Source organism: Rousettus aegyptiacus, unplaced genomic scaffold, assembly GCF_014176215.1.
Source record: "Rousettus aegyptiacus isolate mRouAeg1 unplaced genomic scaffold, mRouAeg1.p scaffold_m13_p_7, whole genome shotgun sequence".
NCBI classification, from domain to species: domain Eukaryota; kingdom Metazoa; phylum Chordata; class Mammalia; order Chiroptera; family Pteropodidae; genus Rousettus; species Rousettus aegyptiacus.
Genome location: NW_023416310.1, coordinates 22,392,752 through 22,413,989, shown reverse-complemented (window position 1 = coordinate 22,413,989; position 21,238 = coordinate 22,392,752). Strand labels below are relative to the sequence as shown.

The 21,238-nt window shown below is 35.5% G+C and overlaps 1 protein-coding gene across 3 annotated transcripts in view; it reads left to right on the top strand.

The window, feature by feature from the left end:
* The first annotated feature begins 2,135 nt into the window (after window positions 1–2,135).
* HNRNPLL (heterogeneous nuclear ribonucleoprotein L like) overlaps window positions 2,136–21,238 on the top strand; it is a 32,416-nt gene continuing 13,313 nt past the window's right edge. For 2 of the 3 annotated variants that reach the window (XM_016162533.2, XM_016162530.2), the window contains exons 1-6: window positions 2,136–2,642; window positions 9,859–9,977; window positions 14,563–14,800; window positions 16,262–16,347; window positions 17,231–17,327; window positions 17,415–17,487. In XM_016162533.2, coding sequence (XP_016018019.1) covers window positions 2,454–2,642; window positions 9,859–9,977; window positions 14,563–14,800; window positions 16,262–16,347; window positions 17,231–17,327; window positions 17,415–17,487 — 802 coding nt within the window. In that variant the 5' untranslated portion in view covers window positions 2,136–2,453. The remainder of the gene's footprint in view (window positions 2,643–9,858; window positions 9,978–14,562; window positions 14,801–16,261; window positions 16,348–17,230; window positions 17,328–17,414; window positions 17,488–21,238) is intronic. The other variant, XM_016162531.2, reaches the window with a different exon arrangement.

The following is a 21,238-nucleotide window of genomic DNA, read 5'->3' as shown; positions in this document are numbered from 1 at the left end:
TCTTTGATAGTGTCTGTGCACTTTCATTCTATCTTAATTTACAAAATAAACTTCTAATTTTTTTTTTTTTTTTTTAGTTCTAGTCCATCAGTGTACACATTTCGAGCCACACCCAAATTTGATTATAGCTGTATGGCGTTGTGAAAGAGCTTGCAATTGGATTCCAAAATGACAGGCACTGTAAATTATAATGTACAAAATACTGTGTGTTAAAGCACTGTCTGCAATAAATAAAAATAGTTTTTTTCTGGAGTAAAATAACTTTGGAAAGGAGAACTAGGCTGGGAGAGGAAACAATCCACACCTAGGAAAGAAAGAGCCACATTTAGGAAGCATTTGTGGAAAAAGGACAATGAGAATACCTGACTTTATTTTTATTAAAATATAGTTAACATACAATATATTAGTTCCAGATATATAACATAGTTATTCAACATTTATATAGCTAACGAAGCGATCACCATGATGTCTGGTAACCATCTGACACCATAGTTATTACAATATTATTGACTATATTTCCTACGACTTATTATTTTATAACTGGAAATTTGTACCTTTTATTCCCCTTCACTTTTTTTGCCCTTTCCCCCACCTTCTTCCCTCTGGCAACCATCAGTTCGTTTTCTGAATGTTTTTGTTTTGTTTTTTAGTTTCCATATATAAGTAAAATCATACAGTAATCTCTGTCGGACTTATTTCGCTTAGTCTTATATGCCCTCAAGGTCCGTGTATGTTGTTGCAAATGTCAAGACTTCATTCTTTTTTATAACTTAGTAATATTTCATTGTGTGTGTGTATATTCCACAACTTCTTTATCCATTCATCTATCAATGGACACTTAGTTGCTTGCATATCTTGGTTACTGCAAATAATGCTGCAATGAACATAGGGCTGCATGTACTTTTCAAATTAGCATTCGTTTCATCTTCTTTGGCTTCTCACAAGTGGAATTGCTGGGTCTTGATCACAGGCAGTCCTCCAAGGGTTAAGTTGCATTAGATTTGTCAGTGACTCTCCTGAAAGATGTACTGGATCTTTATTTCCCAAGAGCCACTCATTCAGCATTGTTGAGCGCCTAACTTTTGAGGGTACTGTACGGAAACTGAATTTGCAAAGATGAAAAAGAGTACAGTTACTGTCTTCAAGGGCTTTTAGTCTTTAAAACAGAACATTCTTTAAAACAGGGTCTTGTTGCAAAGAGAAAGCAGGAAAGAGTCCTCAATGGCCCCACAGAGGAAGCGAGCTGTGGTCCCAAGGATAAAGATAATTTCGATAGGCTTCCTATCTTTCAAAAATAAATGATGTGAATAGATCATCCAGAAAGGAAAGGGTTGGGATGAAGAATGAAATTTTATATGGAAGGTTTAAAACACATTTATTTGGAGCAGGGACTCACACAGACAAGTCCCCTATAAGTGTCAGGAAAGAAGAGAGGTCCAGATGACAAATGAGTGCTAAGTGATCAGACTGACATTCGCTGGTGTAGGGAGGCTTCTTCAGACTCTCGATGCATTCAGTAAATGTTGACTGCTGCTCTCCATTACCTAGTTAGTGGAGGAGAGAGTCCACTCGCTTCTATCACATTTTGCACAACCTAAGGAAAAGCCCACTTTCACGGTTCCAAACCTTCTTCTCTCCTCATCCTCTACAGTTTTAGGGCTAATGTATATCTACAGGTATTTTAGACGTTTTCCTCATCCTCTTTTTAAAGACAAGTAATAAAAACATTTAAATTAGCGGGAGGGCGGTTAACACCCGCAGCCCGAGCACCTCTGCACGCCTCGTCGCCAGCCGGGGTTCACTCCACGCCCCACTTCAGGTGAGCCTAACAGCGCCAACCGCCTCGGGCAAGTAACTGCTTTCCCCGGCGCGCGGCGAGCGTTGCGCGGTCGGGACTCGCAGGCCAGCGTCTTGTTCAGAAGGCGCAAGAAGGTGGGGGCGAGGCCGGGCCGTGGGGCTTTTGACGAACTGCCCTTACAGCCAATTGGAAGCCTGGTCGACTTTCCCCTCTGCCAATAGGGAGCGAGATCCAAGCTCGGAGGCGCTTCCCGCAGGCTGCGGCTGGATTCGATCCTGAGCGGCGAAAGCGAGGGCGGGGGTGGAGGCTCGGCCTGGGTGGCGGGGAGCTGGTCTGGGGGAGGAGGGAAGACCGGAAGCCACGGTCGCGTCCCATCCTTAGATTCGCTCCCCCGGGCTGGGAGCGGAGACGGAGGAGCGGGGAGAGGTTGAATTTTGGCTGTTTAATAAAGGGGAGCGGCCGCTCCGGAGCGCCCTTCTCATCCCGCTCGCGCCGCGTTCCCACCCGGCTCCTGGGCGCGGGCCCTGCGGACAGCTGGGCCGAGCAGACCCCGCCGCGGAGGCGCTGCCTCGGACGGGACCGACCCGCGGCGTCCGAGGCCCGCGCCACGCCGCCACCCCCACCCGACTGCCCGCCGGTCCCTCCGGCCGCCGCCATGTCCTCCTCCTCATCCTCCCCCAGGGAGACGTACGAGGAGGACCGCGAGTACGAGAGCCAGGCCAAGCGCCTCAAGACCGAGGAGGGGGAGATCGACTACTCGGCCGAGGAAGGCGAGAACCGCCGGGAAGCGACGCCCCGGGGCGGAGGCGATGGCGGCGGCGGCGGCCGGAGCTTCTCACAGCCGGTAACAAAGCGCGGCGTCCTGTCTGGTGTGCCTGGCGTCTCCCCGGGAAGGAGGGCCGGCGGCGCGGACTCGGCCCGGGCCTCCCGCCGGCCTCCTTTCCCTCAGCTGCCGCGCTGACCAGCTCGGGGAGCGCTGGTTCTTCTCTTTGGGGCTTCTGTTCTCTGCCCTACCTGTTTTCCGCATCCTGATGGCGAGAGCGGCCCTAGTCTGGCCGCAGGCCCCGGCGCGGGTCGGCGCCGGCCCTGAACTTGGGGAGGGTCGCGGGCGGGGGCGGTGGGGAAACGTTGCTTCCGCTCGGGGTCGGGGAGGGGGTGGTTTGGTGAGCGATTAGCTCTTTGTTACTCTAACTCTTCGGGCCGCTGGCGGGCGTTGCGATGACCCTCTCTCTTTAGTGCCTCTGCCCGCAGCATCCGCGCACTGGTCACGATCACAGGATGGTTGCGTCGGTTCCGCCGAGGACTCTTCTCCTAGGTCCTGAGCAGACAGACTCTTAACTAAATGACAAATTACTCTCTGGGGCTCACACCCTAGTTCTCGTGAAGGTTTAATTAAAGAATTTTTACTCTTGGCAGGCAAGGCGTGCGTGCTTTGCTTTGCTGCCCAGTTTTATGATTATTGCTCATTACAGTTTTTAGCTCTTCATTTTTTAAATTTTTTTAGTGTCTTAGGACATTCCTACTTTCAAATAAATGTTAAAACCACTTTGATTCATTGGCAGTTTATTCCTAATTTGCCCCACGAAAGGAGGAACCGAACTCAGGACTGCATTAAACACGTTCCTAGATTTTTGTTTCATCAAAAATGTAATGTTAGATGGAGGCAGAAGGAATGTGGAAATTGTTTTATCCATAGCAAATAGTAACTCAGCTTCATTTGGTTGGAGACTTTAAGGAAAAAGAACACAGCAAACGTTTTAGCCTTTTTTTTTGGTGCGTTAAGCTGTCTTAATGACAGATGTTCTTTAAACATCTAACATTTTAATGTGATTTTTTAAAAAGCAAACTTTACCGAAAATGTATGAAATGATACACATATTTTATTATTAGATTAAGATGTTTTTCATCTTTAACAAGAGGCGAATTAGAAGCCTTTCAGTTGAGTTTTTATGTAAATCAGAAAAGTAGTCCCCAAACTTATGTTAGAGTTTCTAGCTACGGTAATGTCGATGGATAACGTTGCAACACATTTTTAAAAAGAACACTTTCTCTAAAAGTTTTCTTATGGTTAGAGACTAATTTTTTATTTTATTTTATTTTATTTTTGTGCCTAGCTATTTGGATTATTCAAAGTGTAACTTGGAAGTGTGAATAAAGGAAGTATATTTCTTTAAAAGTTTCAGTTCAAAGCCACTTCCATTGTGGAAGTTGGAAACAGGATATTTAGTTGCATTGGATCCTGTATTTCCTTTGTCAAAAGTCTTGCGTGAGTCATTAAACTAGGGTTTAGGGTGTTGGGAAGAAAATAACATATAGTTAATATATCTGGAGTGAATTGTATCTAACAGTGAAAATAGCATTGGACAAGGCTTGGGGAAAGTCAGAAGTCCTAGCAAGCATACAATCCATGTGACTAGGAGAGTCAGTTAACTACTATGCTGAGTTATCTTAGTCTGTAAAATGTGAAAGTTGAACTATATGCCTTTCATACCTGACGTTGTAGTTTAGTGATTAATGTAATGCAGCTTTCAAATCAGGCAGTAACTAATATATGCAGATTGAGTTGTAAATTCTAATTTTTGTTTAATTTACTGCTGTTTCTTAAAAGAGGGCGAATTGCTTTTATTTTACAGAAGAACCAATATTGCATTGTGAAAGTTAACAAACGCTTATTTTTCCTGCTTTTTTTTTTTAAACGTTTTTCTTCATGTAATTTTTGGTACTCTTGAAATCATTGCAACTATGGAAAGCTGTACATAATAAAATTTTTCTGTTAGGATAGGAAATTTCTGGATAGTTTACTATCTAGTGCGTCATCATCTAGAAATATGGTAATTAATTTAACTGAAAAGGGTTCTGCTTAGCCTCACTGGTCCTTCAGCATCTCCAGAGAAGAAGTACCTTTGGTCAAATTGTTAAAGTAAGTGCAGTTTAGGTACAATGATGGCATTCTTTTCACCTCTGCTTGGAAGTTTGTAAGGTGCAAAGTAAGACTTAAAAGATTTACATTGTTTGGCTTTTCATAGTTATTTCTGTGAGTGTGAGGAAAGTGTGTACGTATTTAAGAAAAGCAATGCTTCTACAAATGCTCCTAATTTAAAGATGAATTGGTCATTGTGAATGGTCATATGTTTTAAGGAACTAAGAGAAATGAGTTAGTAGTTTGGACATGAAAAATAGGAATAGAACATCCTTTAATATTTGTCTCTTCTGCACAAATTTTAAAGAGCAGGAACTCCCCAAGAGATTTAGATTCATCAGGCTTCATTGTTGAAAGCTTGATTATGGAGGTTCATGCTATGTATTATACAGTTACTTTATTTTTACAGAGTAAATAGTCTAATGTTTAGTAGGCATGACCTTCAAGATCATATTAATAGTAAATTTTTGCATCTGCTAACTTTTAAGAAAGCAACTTGACTTCCAAATATTTTGACTTCTTTGTAAAACACATCGAGGAATTGAATTGGGAGGTTACCTAGGAAATATCTGCTTTTATAAATACTGTTATCAATAAAAATTTATGGAGCACTAAGCTACTTTGGAAACTTTTTTTAAGTTTTTCTTTTCTGCTAGTCAGTAAATAGGCAAATTAAAGATTGTTAAAATGTTTTGTTTGCGATGAGGTAAAAATTTTATTTTTTAATTTTTAATAAATACACTAGCAAGATGGCAAAATACCAAGATAAAAATGTAGATCCTAGGATTTCCAAACAAACGAATGTATATTATGTAGAGAATCTAGTTTGAATTTAAGATGTACTATTATTATACTTTAATGATCTAAATTTCAGAGACGATAGGAATATTCCGATGGCTTATTGGATGAATAGGAGATGGGAGATGAGATGAGGTCACTTTGTTAGCTTAGCTCCACAGGAAAAGTTTAGAGACTGTGACAGTGAGCATAGTAACTGCACTCTGGAGAATAAAACATTTCAAGAATGTGCCCTGGAGGTAAGTGCCAGAGCCTTGAGACTTGTGTAGCAGTAATGTCCTATGTCTTTAGCCAAACTGCTATGGCGAGTGAGAATTTTCAAGCTTAGTTCTGGGAAAGAAATGAAAAGTAGTAGGTTTTACTATTTTTTGGTTTTAACAAGTGACTATTTCTTTGTGTTAGTACATAAAATGAAAAGAGCTGTTAATAGAACCATAAGCCCAACCAAAGCAGGTGCCTTGGCTATGCTTCCAGCATACTTTCTGACTTAACCTCGCCGAAACTCAGTTTGCTACCTGTCATATGAGATGGTTGGATTAGATGATCACTGTGATCTCTTAACGCATTAAAAAGACTTGAGTCCTACCGTGTGCTAGGTACTGTTCTCCGTGATGGAGATAAAACAGTTAAATAAAAACAAAAACAACTACGTCTATAAATCTGTGATTCTACTTCATTTAGTGTGTGTGTGTGTGTGTTTTCTCTATGAAATTGAATATAACTTCCAAAGCTTGCAGTTATGGCACTAGTTTTAGGCATGACTGGATCCAGGAGTTTAGGTGATGTAGAGACTTTATTCTGTCTCTTTTCACATATCACTATTTCCTCTAGTGATAAAGCTAGGCTTGCAGTCTTATAACTGGCAAATAAAGAAAACAGTCTCTCTTTCCTAGTGCCTATATTTTCTCCTCCGATCAACCATTTTTAATCTCTCCTTTCCCCAACTAATCACTGTGCTATCTCTGAAGTTGGGGAGAAATGACTCTGATTAAGAACACCAGTATAATAATCTGCTGTATTGTTTCTTTAAAAAAACAAAAAAAGAGATACGATTAATTTAATTTTGTGAAAAACAATGTAGTTAACTCTAAGCATAGTTTGAGTTAAGAAATATTTGCAGCTGCCCCTTAAAACTAGTTCTTGGTCTGTATGAAGCCCCTAAAGTCAAAGAGGTAACGATCTTAAATATATGGAAATACTCTGTTCATTTCTTGGTATGATATTGATAATTTGTAGTGTATCCAGGGAAAGATTACCAGAATGGAGAAGGCACTTAAAATCACATCATAAGAAATGACAGAAGAATTCGGGGGATATTTATCTTGAATGGTAGACTTAGGTGTGATTTAAGAAATCATTACAAATCATTGGGAGGTAATTGTGTAGGAAGAGGGAAATACAAGTAAAGGTTGGAGTGCCTACTAACATTTATTGGACCTTTGTTCAGTAATTACATCTAGCTCTGCTCGTCATTTTATATTTGTTTTATTTTTGTAATCTTGCATGATAAGGATTTTGGGTTTTTTTTTTTTTTTAAATAGTGATACAGGCTCAGAAAAATTAAGTAACTAGTTGAAAATCACTGAGCCTGTAGTGTCCAAAGATTCAAACACTGGTCTGATTCCAGAGGCCATTTTGTATAGGAAACTACAGGGAGACAGGTATAGATGCATATTATGAAGAATTTTCTAAAAATATAATGGATTGTCTAGGTAGTGTGTTTCCTGTCATTGAAAGTGTTTAAGGAGAGGCTAGATAATTACTTGGCCTCCATGAAGTGAATTTGTGTATGTTTGGTGTTTTGGGGCAGATTATTGAATTTTGGATTGGTCTTTCTTAATCCTGTCATAGGAGAGCAGAAAAGATTGTTCAGTAACTCTTCAGCACGTGTGCATTGAGATTCTGGGAGAACAAAAGAGCCTGGGGACATAGTGCCTGGCCTTTGTGAGTTTATAGTTAAATTGTTGCTTTTCTGTATGAAGAGATGTTAAGGGACCCTGCTCATTCCTCTCAAATAGAAGCTTCATTTATCCTCTAAGATATTTCCTTCTCTTTAATAGAGCCTGGTCTTCAATCTGGTCTCCAGTAGCCAAAATTAGCATTTAATGTTGGTATTAGAGTCTGTCTTTGAGATAGCCATTGAGGGGCCGGGAGTTTGGAATGGTTATGACTAGACTGGTCTGTGGCTTGTAGTGGGGACTAAATAATGCCTTCATTATAGTTGACTCAGTTTATCTAAAGAAAAGATTGAGTAATAAAAAAGAAAAAATATATACATAAATGGTAGGCATACCTTCATTTGGTGGGTATCAAACAAATATTGTTTGATAATTAATAGATTATTAATTAGTCTGATAAGTAATAGATATAAATAGACCAAGAGAGAGGCTAGATAACTAAATATTTGAAGTAGAAATAATTTGGACTTCTGTATGAGAAAGTATTTAAAAAATTCATTAAGCTGGAGAAAACACGATCAAAGTATTAATATATATGGATGGGGTAAACAATACTGATTTATTCACCAACTTACAAATGAGATGCATAACATGATGCTTCAAGGAGGTAATTTTGAGGCAGATAAAAGAAGCTCTACAGATGATTCCAGATTTCTTATCACCAGTGTATAATATAGGTAGAAAATATTGATTGAAGAAAAGTGATGGGATTTTGGGGGAAAAAATGAGGTAAAAATATAGTTTGAAAGATATCTTTAATATATCAGTTTTATATAGTTTTTTTTTCTTTAAAAATAAACTATAGAAAGGAGAAATTTTTAAGTTTAAGAAAAGGGGACATAAAGATAGAGAAGAGAAATAATCAAGGTAGGTAAATTCGTGAATGACAGATTTATTGAGTGGGAATAAGGACAAATCCAAGGGGTTTGAGGTATGTTTTTAGCCTTGAGTTTAAGATAATCAGATCTTCTAAGTATCATATTAATTACATTTAACATCATTGAACTTTTAAAGGACTTGAGCCTCAATCTGTTCCATTTAGGAACTATATTAAATAATCATGTATTAAAATTACATCTTTTGAGAGATTTTAAAATTGGTCCTGTAATTCATTTCTCTGAGAGGAGACCAATTTGAAAAACAGTCATTTGCTTTAGCACTATATACAAGATAGTGGTTATCCATCATGGGAAGGGAAGTAGGAAGAGGAGAAGTGTTCAACTGATTGGTAGTTATTTATTAAACTGGGTGGTGAGTTAATGATTATTTTTATGTTGGTCTTCATACCCATTTATAGGTCTTAAATATTTCATAATAAAATATTTTCCCAACTTTTTATTATGTAAAATGTTCAATTATATATGCAGTATTTAACATTGTTACTTAGGATTTTTACCTCTATATGTCCATATCTATATTAATATACTTTTCTCCCCAAACTATGTGAAAATAAGTTACAGACATGACAGTTCATCCTCTAGTATCCCACCTTTCCTAAGAATACTGATATTCTTTCCTATACCATTACCATCTTCATAATGGCACTATTTTATACTAATTGTATAAATTTCGGTTGTCAAGTGTACTAAGTAACTTCCAAGTTACAGTGGGACTAGGTAACCTATTAAACAAGGACAAAAGATGATATAAATACTATATTACAGAGAAAATAAAGTATATAATCTTTATATTAAAGACAAGTTTTAAATTGAGACTATCTTTTGGATGACTTGAGATTTTGATCTTGTGGAGGTGAAACTATGAAATTATGAGTATAGTGTATTTTCAATCTTAGCATGCTCTATCTGCTGAATTTTTTTCTGAGATTTTCTTAAAGTTGAAATAAGTTATTAAATAACTTATTTTTAGTTCTTATTGAGAGAGAATTCTCCCTTTTAAGAAATCATAATTTTCATGCTAAACATTTATTTTTACTTTTTTAAATTTTTTAAGATTACAGTTGGCCTATAATACTAGTTTTAGATGTACAGCATAGTGATTAGACATTTATACAATTTCCTAAGTGATCACCAGGATAAATCTAGCACCCATCTAATATCATACATAGTTATTACAATATTATTGACTGTATCTTTTATGTTATACTTTACATTCCTATGACTATTTTTTAACTTCCAATTCGTACTTAATCCATAACCCCCCTCTCATCTGGCAACCATCAAAATGTTCTCTGTATCTTTGAGTTTGTTTCTTTTTCATGCCAAGAATTTAATTGGCAATTTTACTCTCAGGTCCTTTAGCCAACTTGTGAATTGCAACTTTTTTCTTTTTTTAGTATTTCCTTTTTAAGGCAGAGTTGAAATTATTAAAAGACACAATTAGACTTTTAAAGTTTTTAACTCGAAATTATTTTCTCTTTCTAGGAGGCAGGTGGAAGTCATCATAAAGTTTCTGTTTCACCGGTTGTTCACGTTCGAGGACTCTGTGAATCTGTGGTGGAAGCAGACCTTGTGGAAGCTCTGGAAAAATTTGGGACAATATGGTAAGAACAGTAGGGAATTCGTGCAGATTGAAAACATGGTTGAACAATCTGTGTGTGGTTGCTACAGCCTTGATATTTAACCATTGTATATATCAAGTTTACATTTGACTTTATTTCTTTGGAACCTTTTGAGCCTGATGTTTTTAACCTTTCTGGGATGATTCATAGATACATTTTTTTAGCCATGATCACTTTTCACTCCCCAACTAGGTTGTATGTAAAATTGATTATTGCATATTTCATCTGATTTTCAAATGAGTCCACGATTCCTTCTTAAGAACTGCCTGAAACTGATGAGTTGATTATACCTTTCATCTTTAGAGTTTCAAGTAGTGGTTCTTAATTGCTGATTTTTAAAAAATTATTTTGGAATATTTAGGAATTAATTGGCAACTAAAAGTGGGTAGGTTAAAGGTAGGCATTATTTGCTTAGGTACATGTTGCTGCAAGTTCTTAAGATCATGAGCAGTCCGTGTTTTATCCTAGCTTGTTTGTCTTTTGTGTTTTGTGTTCATTTGGGCTCCTCTCTCTTACCATAGCTAGTATATGCTTTAAGAATATTGACTTAAGTAAAATATAATTAGGAAAGTGAATCTGCTACCAAAAATAAATACTTTTCTTTCTAAATTATTTTTGGAGTATGCCCTGTTGTTCTCTTCTTAGTATGGATAATTAAGTTGATTTTATTAATTTTTTTTCTTTAATGAGTATGTTTGGGGTTTTTGTTTTTGGCATTAGTAGCACAGACCTAAGTCAAAATATGAAAATGAGGGAAATTTCAATATATTTACTGAGATAGCTTGATTGCTATCTCCTTCTTAAGAACTAAATTTTATAAAAATTTAGTTGAGGATTGAAAGGATGACAAATAAATAGAGGGTGAGGGAGTGATCAGAGATGTCCAGTAGAAAGGAATTGCTGCTTCAAATGCATAGGAGTAGTGTTAGGTGATACCTTGTATCATGGCATCTTTTTCATTTCTTTCCTGACCAAATTGAGAAGTAGATGACTTGGCAAACCTGTTATCCTCAACTCATGTACCTCAGAAACCACTGACTGTTACATATTGTTTATCTTTGGAGGAACAATTTGGGAATCCTCATGGACAAAAGAAAGCTCTTTTTTTGAAGTGTCTCTAAGATGACAATGTTACTTCTTAGCCATTTGGAGTAGATCATGGAAATTAAGTCAGTCTAGAAAGCTATATATTGAAGCAAACTCCTTAGACCTTGTTCAGACTTATATGTTGGCACTAGACTCATTCCATTCACTGTAAAGACCTTCTAAGTGGTGCACTGTCCAGTGGAGTTATAAAGAGATGATTATTTCTGGTTTATTTTTCTTTTTATATGTCTATATATAGATATATTGCTTTTAAAGTTATTTTCTTATAGCCAAGAAATACTGAAACAATGTCATAAAAACAAGTTGACAAACAGATATGGTTGGAAATTTTGATGTTAATTATGACCATGACCTGAATATTGGGGATTAAAGAAATAGAACTATGTGTTTAAGTTGGCGAGTACTTTGAGTTGCTTTTGGGTGCCTGTTCATTTTTAGACTCTATACTGTTTGACACTTAGGTAAAATGTAATTTGGTTAACTTGCATAGTATATCATTCTACCCTCAAGACTGGTAGTTATGTAGAAAGAAGAGTCATGAAATAATTGGAACAAATTAGTATATAATTAAGAGTTTATTTGGCATAAATATAAATAATAGGAGTTTTAGTTATATGAAATAATATTGAATAAATGGCTGCTATTAAAGCTGAAAGAACCTTGAACATCCTTCAGTGAGGATTAGATATTTTGCTTCAAAATGTTGCATTTATAGGACTTTTCCCTATTTTGCGATGTGTGATGTGGGATTATAAAGATTATATAGAAACTAGTCATATTAAAAAAGAGTTACCAAGTTCAGTATATACAAATTTATACATAAAAACTGCATGCATTGGAAAGAAGTTCAGCAGAAACTATAACGAGATGTCAAAAATAGTTGTGTCAGAATAATTGCTTTTTTTGGGTCTTTATTCTATAGTGTATTCATTCATGTATTATAATCAAAAGAATATCTAAAAATATAGAGAATCTTTTGTCTTCTCTTCCTCCCTCCCATTTGTTTTTTTATTCCCTCCTCCCATTAAAGCAGGGGTCCCTAATCCCCAGGCCTGGACTGGTACTGGTCCCTGGCCTGTAGGAACTGGGCCACACAGCAGGAGGTGAGCAGTGGCCAGTGAGCAAGCGAAGCTTCATCTGTATTTGCAGCCGCTCCCCAGCATCACTGTCTCAGCTCCACTTCAGATCATCAGTCATTAGATTCTCATAGGACCACCAGTCCCGGGTGCCAAAAAGGTTAGGGACCCCACTGCATTAAAGGAGAGGATGCCAGGTAGTGATTAGCTATACCAGTTTAAAATTTCCTAACAAAACTTTTGAGACCTAGTATATGTAGTAAGTCTTTTGCCTCCTCATGTTTTTATTTGGAATTTAATAAGCGTGTGTTGAGCTATAAGTTGAAAATACCAGACCCTACCATGTCCCTTAGCCTTTTTATTTATTTTTTCTCTTTGGCCTTCCAATCTTGCTCATATTAATGCTTTTTAAAGAGTTTTAAAAAATTATTTGCCAGATACTTTAAGTGTATTCTTAAAATATCTGCAACATTCTAATTTTCTCTTCTCTATCTTTTTATGACACCGCTTTCTTGGGTAACCTTTTTAACTGTTAAGCCTGTGCTTCTAGCTCTCTTCTTATGTAATTATAGAAAGCAGTTTTTCTATGATCAAACTGTGATAGACCAATAAAGAATTTGTTTTTTGAACCTTTCTGATTTTTATGTGTCTTCAAAGAGCCAAAGGGTGTTATTAACATGTTAACTTGGTAATATCATTTAGCTATGAAACCAGCTCATATTTGTGAGAGAATATTTATTCTTCTTTAATTTGCTTAGCATTGACCTGATTCCAGATTACAGGGTTTTCTATTTTTTTTTATGCCCAAGATGTTAGAACTTCAGCCTGGAGTCTGTTTCTAAAGGAAATGTTTCTTTGCTGGGATCTATATCTTGTATTTATACTTGGTAAATCTTTAAATCCAGGGCCTTATTTTTTCTGCATTTTCTTCTTAAATTTTGTATGATGTACGTGGGGGAGAGCTAACAAGATTCATAGACCAACAAATTTTGATTGAACGAATGCCTGTTATGTGCCCGGCTCTGTTTCTAGATTCTGATGGTAAAAGATGAATGAGGCAAGGCAAGCATTTTGTTTGTAGTAACTGTAATCTTGACAAAAGTCCTCCAAGTTTTATAGCTAAAGAAATTTATGATAAATTACACAATTTGCCAAGCTACAGATTTTTTTTTTTTTTGCTAAAATAAACCATTTGCCAGTTTCGAAAGTATAGCAGTAAGTCCTGGATGCCTGAGTACCTGACCTGATGTTATTTTTCCAGCCTTTTACTATTATAAAAACCATGTTAATTGTTTTAAAACATTTTTAAGGTTCTTGTTCCTGTGAATAGAGGACATATTATTTCTTCTGTTATTATCCACATGCTCTGATTTCTCTCTTTCCTCCCTCTGTTTCTTTGTCTTTCATTTTATGTATGAAACTATATTCCTCTTCCCAAAAGAATATACGGTGAAAAGTACATACTTCACCCTCTTGCCCATAGGCAGCCATAATTCTAGTGAATATCTTTTCATGGAATCTTTAATATTTAAAAATATTTTGAAGGAGATTATTTGTATTGGTCAGTTTGCAGTTGCTTTTATTTATTTTTGGTTCTCTGTTTTTATTTTTATTTTCATTATTTTAAAAAAATTAATTATTTTAATTGAAGAAATAATTTAAAATTTTTTCCTCTCATCTACTTCTCCCCGCTTCCTCTTTCCCCTTACCCTCTGGTAACTACTAGTCAATAGTCCATGTCCATGAATCTCTGTTTGTCCTGTTCATTTGTTGCTTCTAGGTTTATATCACACATATAAGTGATATCATGTCATTTTCAACTTTTTCTGTCTGGCTTATTTCGCTTAGTATGATTATTTCAAGGTCCATCTGTGTTGTTGCAAATGGCAGTATTCCATCTCTTGGTTCTCTGTTTTTAATAAGATAAATAAAAGTACAGGCAGTTATTAGTGTGGGTGGGTGTTTGGAAAATTCAGTAATGGTAGTTTCTATTGTTAGGGGTCCGTGTGCTAAACTTCTGTTGGGTTTTATCTTTGTTGGTTTCTGTATCTAGATACTTTCTAATATTGCTTGGGAGCGGGAGACTGAGGAATAAACTGAGTAGTGTCATTAGTAACTGATAACAGAAAATCATGCTTGAGGAAGGTATGAGGTAGATAAATGTTCGGTCACAGGAGGATAAGCTTTCACATATGCATCATCTATCTGACATAGCACAATTTATTTGGATGACTTAAGAGTCAACTAACATTGGATGTAGGTAGTGAAGAATACTAATCTGTATGATTTGATACATTTTTATTAAAGTCTGCTTTTACTTGATTGAGAACAGCTAATGTTCATTGAACTTGTATTTGGATATTCTCTCCCAATTTTCCTTTCAGCTATGTGATGATGATGCCATTTAAACGGCAAGCTCTAGTGGAATTTGAGAACATAGATAGTGCCAAAGAATGTGTGACATTTGCTGCGGATGAACCTGTGTACATTGCTGGTCAACAGGCTTTTTTCAACTACTCTACAAGCAAAAGGATCACTCGGCCAGGAAATACCGATGATCCATCAGGAGGCAACAAAGTTCTTCTGCTATCAATTCAGAATCCTCTTTATCCAATTACAGTGGTATGGATTTTTAGTATGACAAACTAAAAGTGATTTTGAAATTTTTCTCTAGAGTGACTAACCTATGGTTTAACCTATGGTTTTCTTCACTGCCCTCCAGATATTTAAAAATAGTGGTTTTTTTTAAGAGTTGTTAAAAATTAATCTTAATTTTGACTACTGAGTTTAATGAACAAAGAAATGGTGAGCACTGAAGCTAAAAAGATCAGCACAGTTACAATTAAATAAGCACATATAAAATTTTTTATTATTTAGCATCAATGTTAACTCTGTTTCTGATAATAAAGGATTAGACAGAATTGTTGGAAATGATCCAAGAAATATGTCTCTCTCATGTGCCAGCACATGCATTAAGAGCATCTATTAGGTAACAACAGACTTACATAGTAAGATACATGTGTCATTATAATAAGCTCTTTCAAGATGGCTTGTTTAAAACCTGTTGAATTTTACTTTAAACTCCCTGCTTCACCCTTTAAAAAAGAGATAGTAGTACAATTTTTAAAAAGATTCATGTTCTGAATTAGTTTTCTACTTTATAATCAGATGCTGTTTCACAATAAGCTCGTATCAAGGGCACTTGATATTTGTAATGAATCACAGTAAGAGAAGTTTCAATTAGTATGTTTTTTAGTAAGGGTAAATGATATTGGGTCATAAACTTAAAGCATAAGATACTATTTGAGTTTAACGAGACATTACGTATCTTTATAATATTTATTGACTTAATATAAAGTATTATATATACAATATTTGGTGTTTTGGCAAAAAAAAAAAATATCCAATACAAGTACTCTGGTTTGTTTATTGTTGTGTCCCTGGTACCTAATGATACAGCTATGTAATTGTAGGTACTCAAGAAATGTCTTGAAAGTTGAAGAATTGTTCCTAAAAGGATATTTAAGTTCTCAGATGATTCAGGCATCTTGTTTGGTGTCTCACAACACTGTATAAATGACCTTCCCCTGGATCTTTTCTCAATAGCCATTATCCTTTGAATGGATATCGGGTTGTTCTACTACTTTTTAATAAATATTTATTACCATAAATATTTTAATTATTACCAGTAAATATTTATTACTATTCAAGTGATTATAACATGAAACATTTCAGAGTCACATTTGGGAAAAAAAATTAATTGAGGACAGTTTTGGTATTTTGTATTGTCAGTATTTTAGTCACTTGTTAAGAAAATGAAAATTAGATATTCATTTAGGAGAACAAGTAGGTTATAGTACTTTTCAGATGTTTTGTTGGAACTTCTCTAATGTGCAGGTATATTGCGTAGGTGAGGAAATTACTTTGGATTTATTGAAGTATGATAATTTTTAAAAGTTTAGTTAGTAATTCGTATAAGTGACATCTTGACAGTTCTTTTTTTCGTAAAACAAAATAGTATATAGCTTTTAACGTTTTTCCAGATATCAAATGTGAAGACATCTTGTTTTCTTTTCTTCTTAGGATGTTTTATATACTGTATGCAACCCTGTTGGAAAAGTGCAACGTATTGTTATATTCAAGAGAAATGGGATACAAGCAATGGTTGAATATCCTTTATTTGTAAATTTTTTTACTAATGTGTATGAATGCTATGTAACATAGATCTTATTTTTTCCCGCATAATCATTTCTAGACAAGTGTTTATTTCCTCCACCCCGATCTATTTTCCTTAGATTGATTGATTTGTTATGTCTACAGCACCCGGTCATCCTAGGTAGTCTCCCATCTAAGTACTAACCAGGCTTGACCCTGCTTAGCTTTTGAGATCAGACGAGATTGGGAGTGTTCAGGGTGGCATGGCTGTAGCACTTTTTTTTTTTTTTGCCACTTCTGTGGTTTAAAGAGTCTCATACACTTAAATAATTTTTAAAAACCAATAAAAGATAGTTAAATTATTATAAAATCCTGCCTTCCCAGAAATACATAAAAATTAAATATTTATTTTGTATTATTTTGATTCTTTGTAATGTTCTTAAGAGTGAAATATTTCTTCTTTCAAGATAGCAAGCTGTCCTTTGCTAGGGAATGTGACTATGCTTCCTTTCCCTTCTCCCCTCCAGTTTATAAAGTACTTCTGATTACTTAGAAGGATTTATGTAGATAATTTGGTTATATTACATTTTCTTTGGTGCCATTGATCTTTTTTTTCTTTTTTAAATTTATTTTTCAGTTATAGTTGACATACAGTATTATTATTAGTTTCAGGTGTACAACTTAGTGACTAGACATTTATATACCTTACAATGGTACTGTTGATCTTAAAAATAAATTCCTCTACTAAAATTCATCTAGAAATTATATTTGGTAAAACATTTCCAGAAGTGAAAGAGTTACTTCTGATTATTTTAAGTTTTTTTTTTTTTTCCCAAGGAAGTGAATTATGATTAAATATTGGACATCTTAAACCAAATTTCCTTAATGGAGCTTTATGTTTGAATCAGTCCTTTGTGCCCAGAAAGCTAAAGCAGCGCTAAACGGAGCAGATATATATGCTGGGTGTTGCACACTAAAAATTGAATATGCAAGGGTAAATATTTTTTTTCAACACTTTGCCAAAGAAATGTTTATCCTTTGGATATACAATTTGAACCTAACTTTCTTTTAATCTTAACAGCCAACTCGTCTAAATGTTATTAGGAATGACAATGACAGTTGGGACTACACTAAACCATATTTGGGAAGACGGGGTAAGTATTTTATGCATTTTAGAATGTACTTACATCTGCTGAAAAATTTTGACATGCAGGTAGATTCCTTTTTTCTGAGATGAGCTAGTTCATTCAAAAGAAAATTCTTGTCGGTGAATGCTTTTGTTGCAAAAGGCCATGGCATGTAATGCTGGAAAATAACCTTGAACATTAGTGCCCCCTCCTGGTATGTACTGAGTTATTTATATATTTAGTTCAACAAAGGAGCCCACACATACAAGCACGCCCGCAGTTCAAGGACTTGCATTTCTCCAAGCAGCTCTCTCTCTTTGGAGGAGAGGAAACTGATTCAGAATATTCCTTACAAACTGCAAACTTGCACACTGCTTCTCTATGGAAAGGACTTTTCCCCCAAGCTGGACAAGGCATTAAGAAGGCTAGAGGACTCCAGCAGGCTGACTCTACACTTCATCATGCACAACATCGGCATCAGCAAAAGCCCTCTGAAAAACTCAGACTTGCAATTCACCTTGACTGCATACTGCATGCACCATCACCCCAAGTTTTTAAAGGAGGACACTTAACAGTACTTCAGAGTTGCATGGGATGAATACCATGATAGACTGTGCCCATTTATTCAAGTTGTATGTATATATTGCTCTGATTTCCCTAAGGTTTCAGTTGTAGAATTTAAGACTTTCCACTAACGGATAATAGACTTTATCTACAATGTTGTAAATGTTAACACCCACTACTGTAACTGTTTTCAGCTGAGATTCAAATTGTTAATTGGCAAATAAGCAGGGCCCATTTATCTACAGATCTTGGGAATTGATAATGCTCAACCAATCCACACAGATATTAAAGATAAAAGGATAGAAAGGTGCACACTTGCTGCACTTAAGTTTACTTTTTTTCCTCAGGTGGGGACATTGAATAGAATAATATAATGAAAAGGTTCATTATATGTAAAAGATGACTTTCTGTGTGGTTTGATTTTTGTAAAGTGGCTGTTTATAAGTTGTTACTTTTTATAACAATTTAAGGTTATCACTCATGTTAATTTGTGTAACTAGAAATTTTGACATTACAAATGTAGGTGAAAGTAACATGTGTGTTCAAGGTAGAATACATATTTAAACTTGATAAACCTGAAAATAAAAGCATTTCATTTGAGATACATTTTCACCTAAAATTTATAAATGCTAGATTTCATGAGCATAGATTTGACTGATAAAATTGTTCAACTAACTGTGTGGCAAGTCTGGAATATACAGATTAAAATGTGGATTTGTAAAAACAAGGGGGCTGCAGTATTGGCTACATCTCAACTACAATATCAGTGTTTGAACCATACGTTGAAAAAACTCAGCAAGAGGAGTATATCTGTAAAATTCAATAAACTAGGAAAAATTTTTATGGCATCCAAAATATCTTGGACAGTAGGGACTCTGTAGTGCATGTACTCTTGCCAAAAGAAAAAATACAGTGCATTGATCCTTTTGCATGTTCAAATGTTTAGGACTTTTGGATGATTGGCCCCTTGAATTCTCAGTTCTCTGGAAATTATCTTGCCTTATGTATGGCATTGCAAACAGGTTTGTCCTGTAATGCAGCCTTGGCTGGACTCTACATTTTTCACTGCTCACAAAGATCTGCTTGGTACAAGCTTGGTGCAGTTGAATGCAGTATTGGAAAACAAAGCCTTGGTGATCAAACAACAGAACAAGTGGTTGATGAGAAATCTCTCACTTCTGTCAAATTACAGTCAGTTATTGAACATTCAAGTTTATATTTTTTGGTTTTTTTTTTTTTTTTTTTTTTTTTTACTCATTTGAAATAGTTTTGGTTACGTTTCTCTTAATGTCTCTTAAAACACTTTTAGGTATAGACGTGCTTCTTATTTTAATAGTGTTAACATTTATTCTTTTAAAAGGTCTAAAATTTACACAGAGCCAGCTTAGATTAGTTTTTCATGCAAGGAATTACAGTCAGAAAAGTTTAGAAATGTGTGAGGTAGATATTTAAGTAGTAAAATATAATTAAAGGAAGTAAAATAGAATTTTAGTTGTTTTATGTTTTCAAGGGAAAAGAATTCTTGTTTTCTAATTCCTTACAAATTTGTCTGGCAAGACTATAGCAGTTTATGTTTTTGTCGTGACTTCAGCTTCTACTCAAGTTGATATTGAATTGTAACTTTTTCTGCCAAAAAAGTGCTTTTATAAATATAACCTCATTTTAAAAGGTCCTTTTAAGCTCACATTACATTTTAGTGCAAAAAATCCTTAGCCTGGACTCAAAAAGAATCCCTCCAGAAATATTAAGTGAACCTTGTGTATATGTGCATCTTTTTGGGGAAAAGGTCCACAGCTTTCATTATATTTCAGATGAATCCAGGAAAGGTTACAAATCATTGTTCATAGACAGTGTTTGACTCTTCTGCACACTTCTTTTTATGTGACCTTAAATTAGGTAGTGAATGCTTCAAATATAGAGAAATATTAATGAGAACGTTTGGCTGAAAAATACCTTGGAGATCATTTACCCTAACTCCTTCTCTTTAAGAATGAAGATTATTCTGTGATTATATAGCAAATTAGTGGTTAAGTTGGTATCTTCTGACTTTCAATCCAGTGTTCTTTCTTTTATAGCTCACTGTTAACTGTATCAGTAAAACTGAGCCTTGAGTACATGGTGATTTTGGTTTACGATTCTTAGATCAGATAAGGAATTGTATTTAGTGTTTGGTGGCTTGCCTAAATAGAGGAATGTTAGCAGAACGCATTAGCAGACTGGATTGATTCAAAAGGAGTGAGACTTAAATGGTGGTACTGGAAGCCATGTAATGGAAAGAAGAAACCGAATGTTTAGACTGGAGAAGAAATGATTTGGGGGAAATGGAAGAAAGATCATAATAGCTTTTAAGCATTTGAAAAGGTTTATGGGAAAAGACCAAGTCTGTGAGGCCCCAAATGGGATAGAATATGAGTAGAGGACCAATTTCTATACAATATAAAAATTAATTTTCTGATGATTCAGAATTAACTGAAAATGTAAAAGAAAGTAGTGAGTACCTTGTTACTGGTGTTGGATGAGCAGAGGCTAAATGGCCTCAATTGATCAGGATGATGTAAAGAGAATTCATACATGGAATAAAAGTTGAACTAGATGATCTCCTAGGTCTCTTTTAATACTATGGTAACTTGGAAAAGGTAATTAAAACTTCTTTAGACTGAAGTGAAAATTAAAGTATTTCTCATCTCCCATAAACCTCATTTGTTTAGGTGACTAAGGTTATAGAAAGCCTCTCTCTTGGAATTTCCAAAGATCAGAACAACTGGACTCTTAAGATACATTAAAAGAAATCTTATTGGACACTGTAATTTGATCAGCAAACTTTCTAAAAAAAGTATTGTGTAATGATTTTTAAAATTTACTAACCAACATAGGAAGTGCTATTTTAGAAACTTGCAAGTCACTTTTTATCGAAGTCTCAAATTAGATTTGGGAAAATTGGCATGCCTTTCCAGAAAATGTAGCTAGAATAAAAATTATCTTTTAGGAGTATTGTAGTACTTTCATCCAATAATGTAGCCCCCTTGGTTAGCTTTATCTTGGCTATTAAACTTTGGGGGGTGCTCATAGTCCTGCCTGGTGTTAAGATCTATAGACAATGACTAATCCATGATATAACATGGGCCAGTGATGTGCAAATTTCCAGCTGTCAAGTCTGTAGGTGTTTGTAAATATGTGTATATACATTCAAAATACTCTGTGTTTACTGATTGTG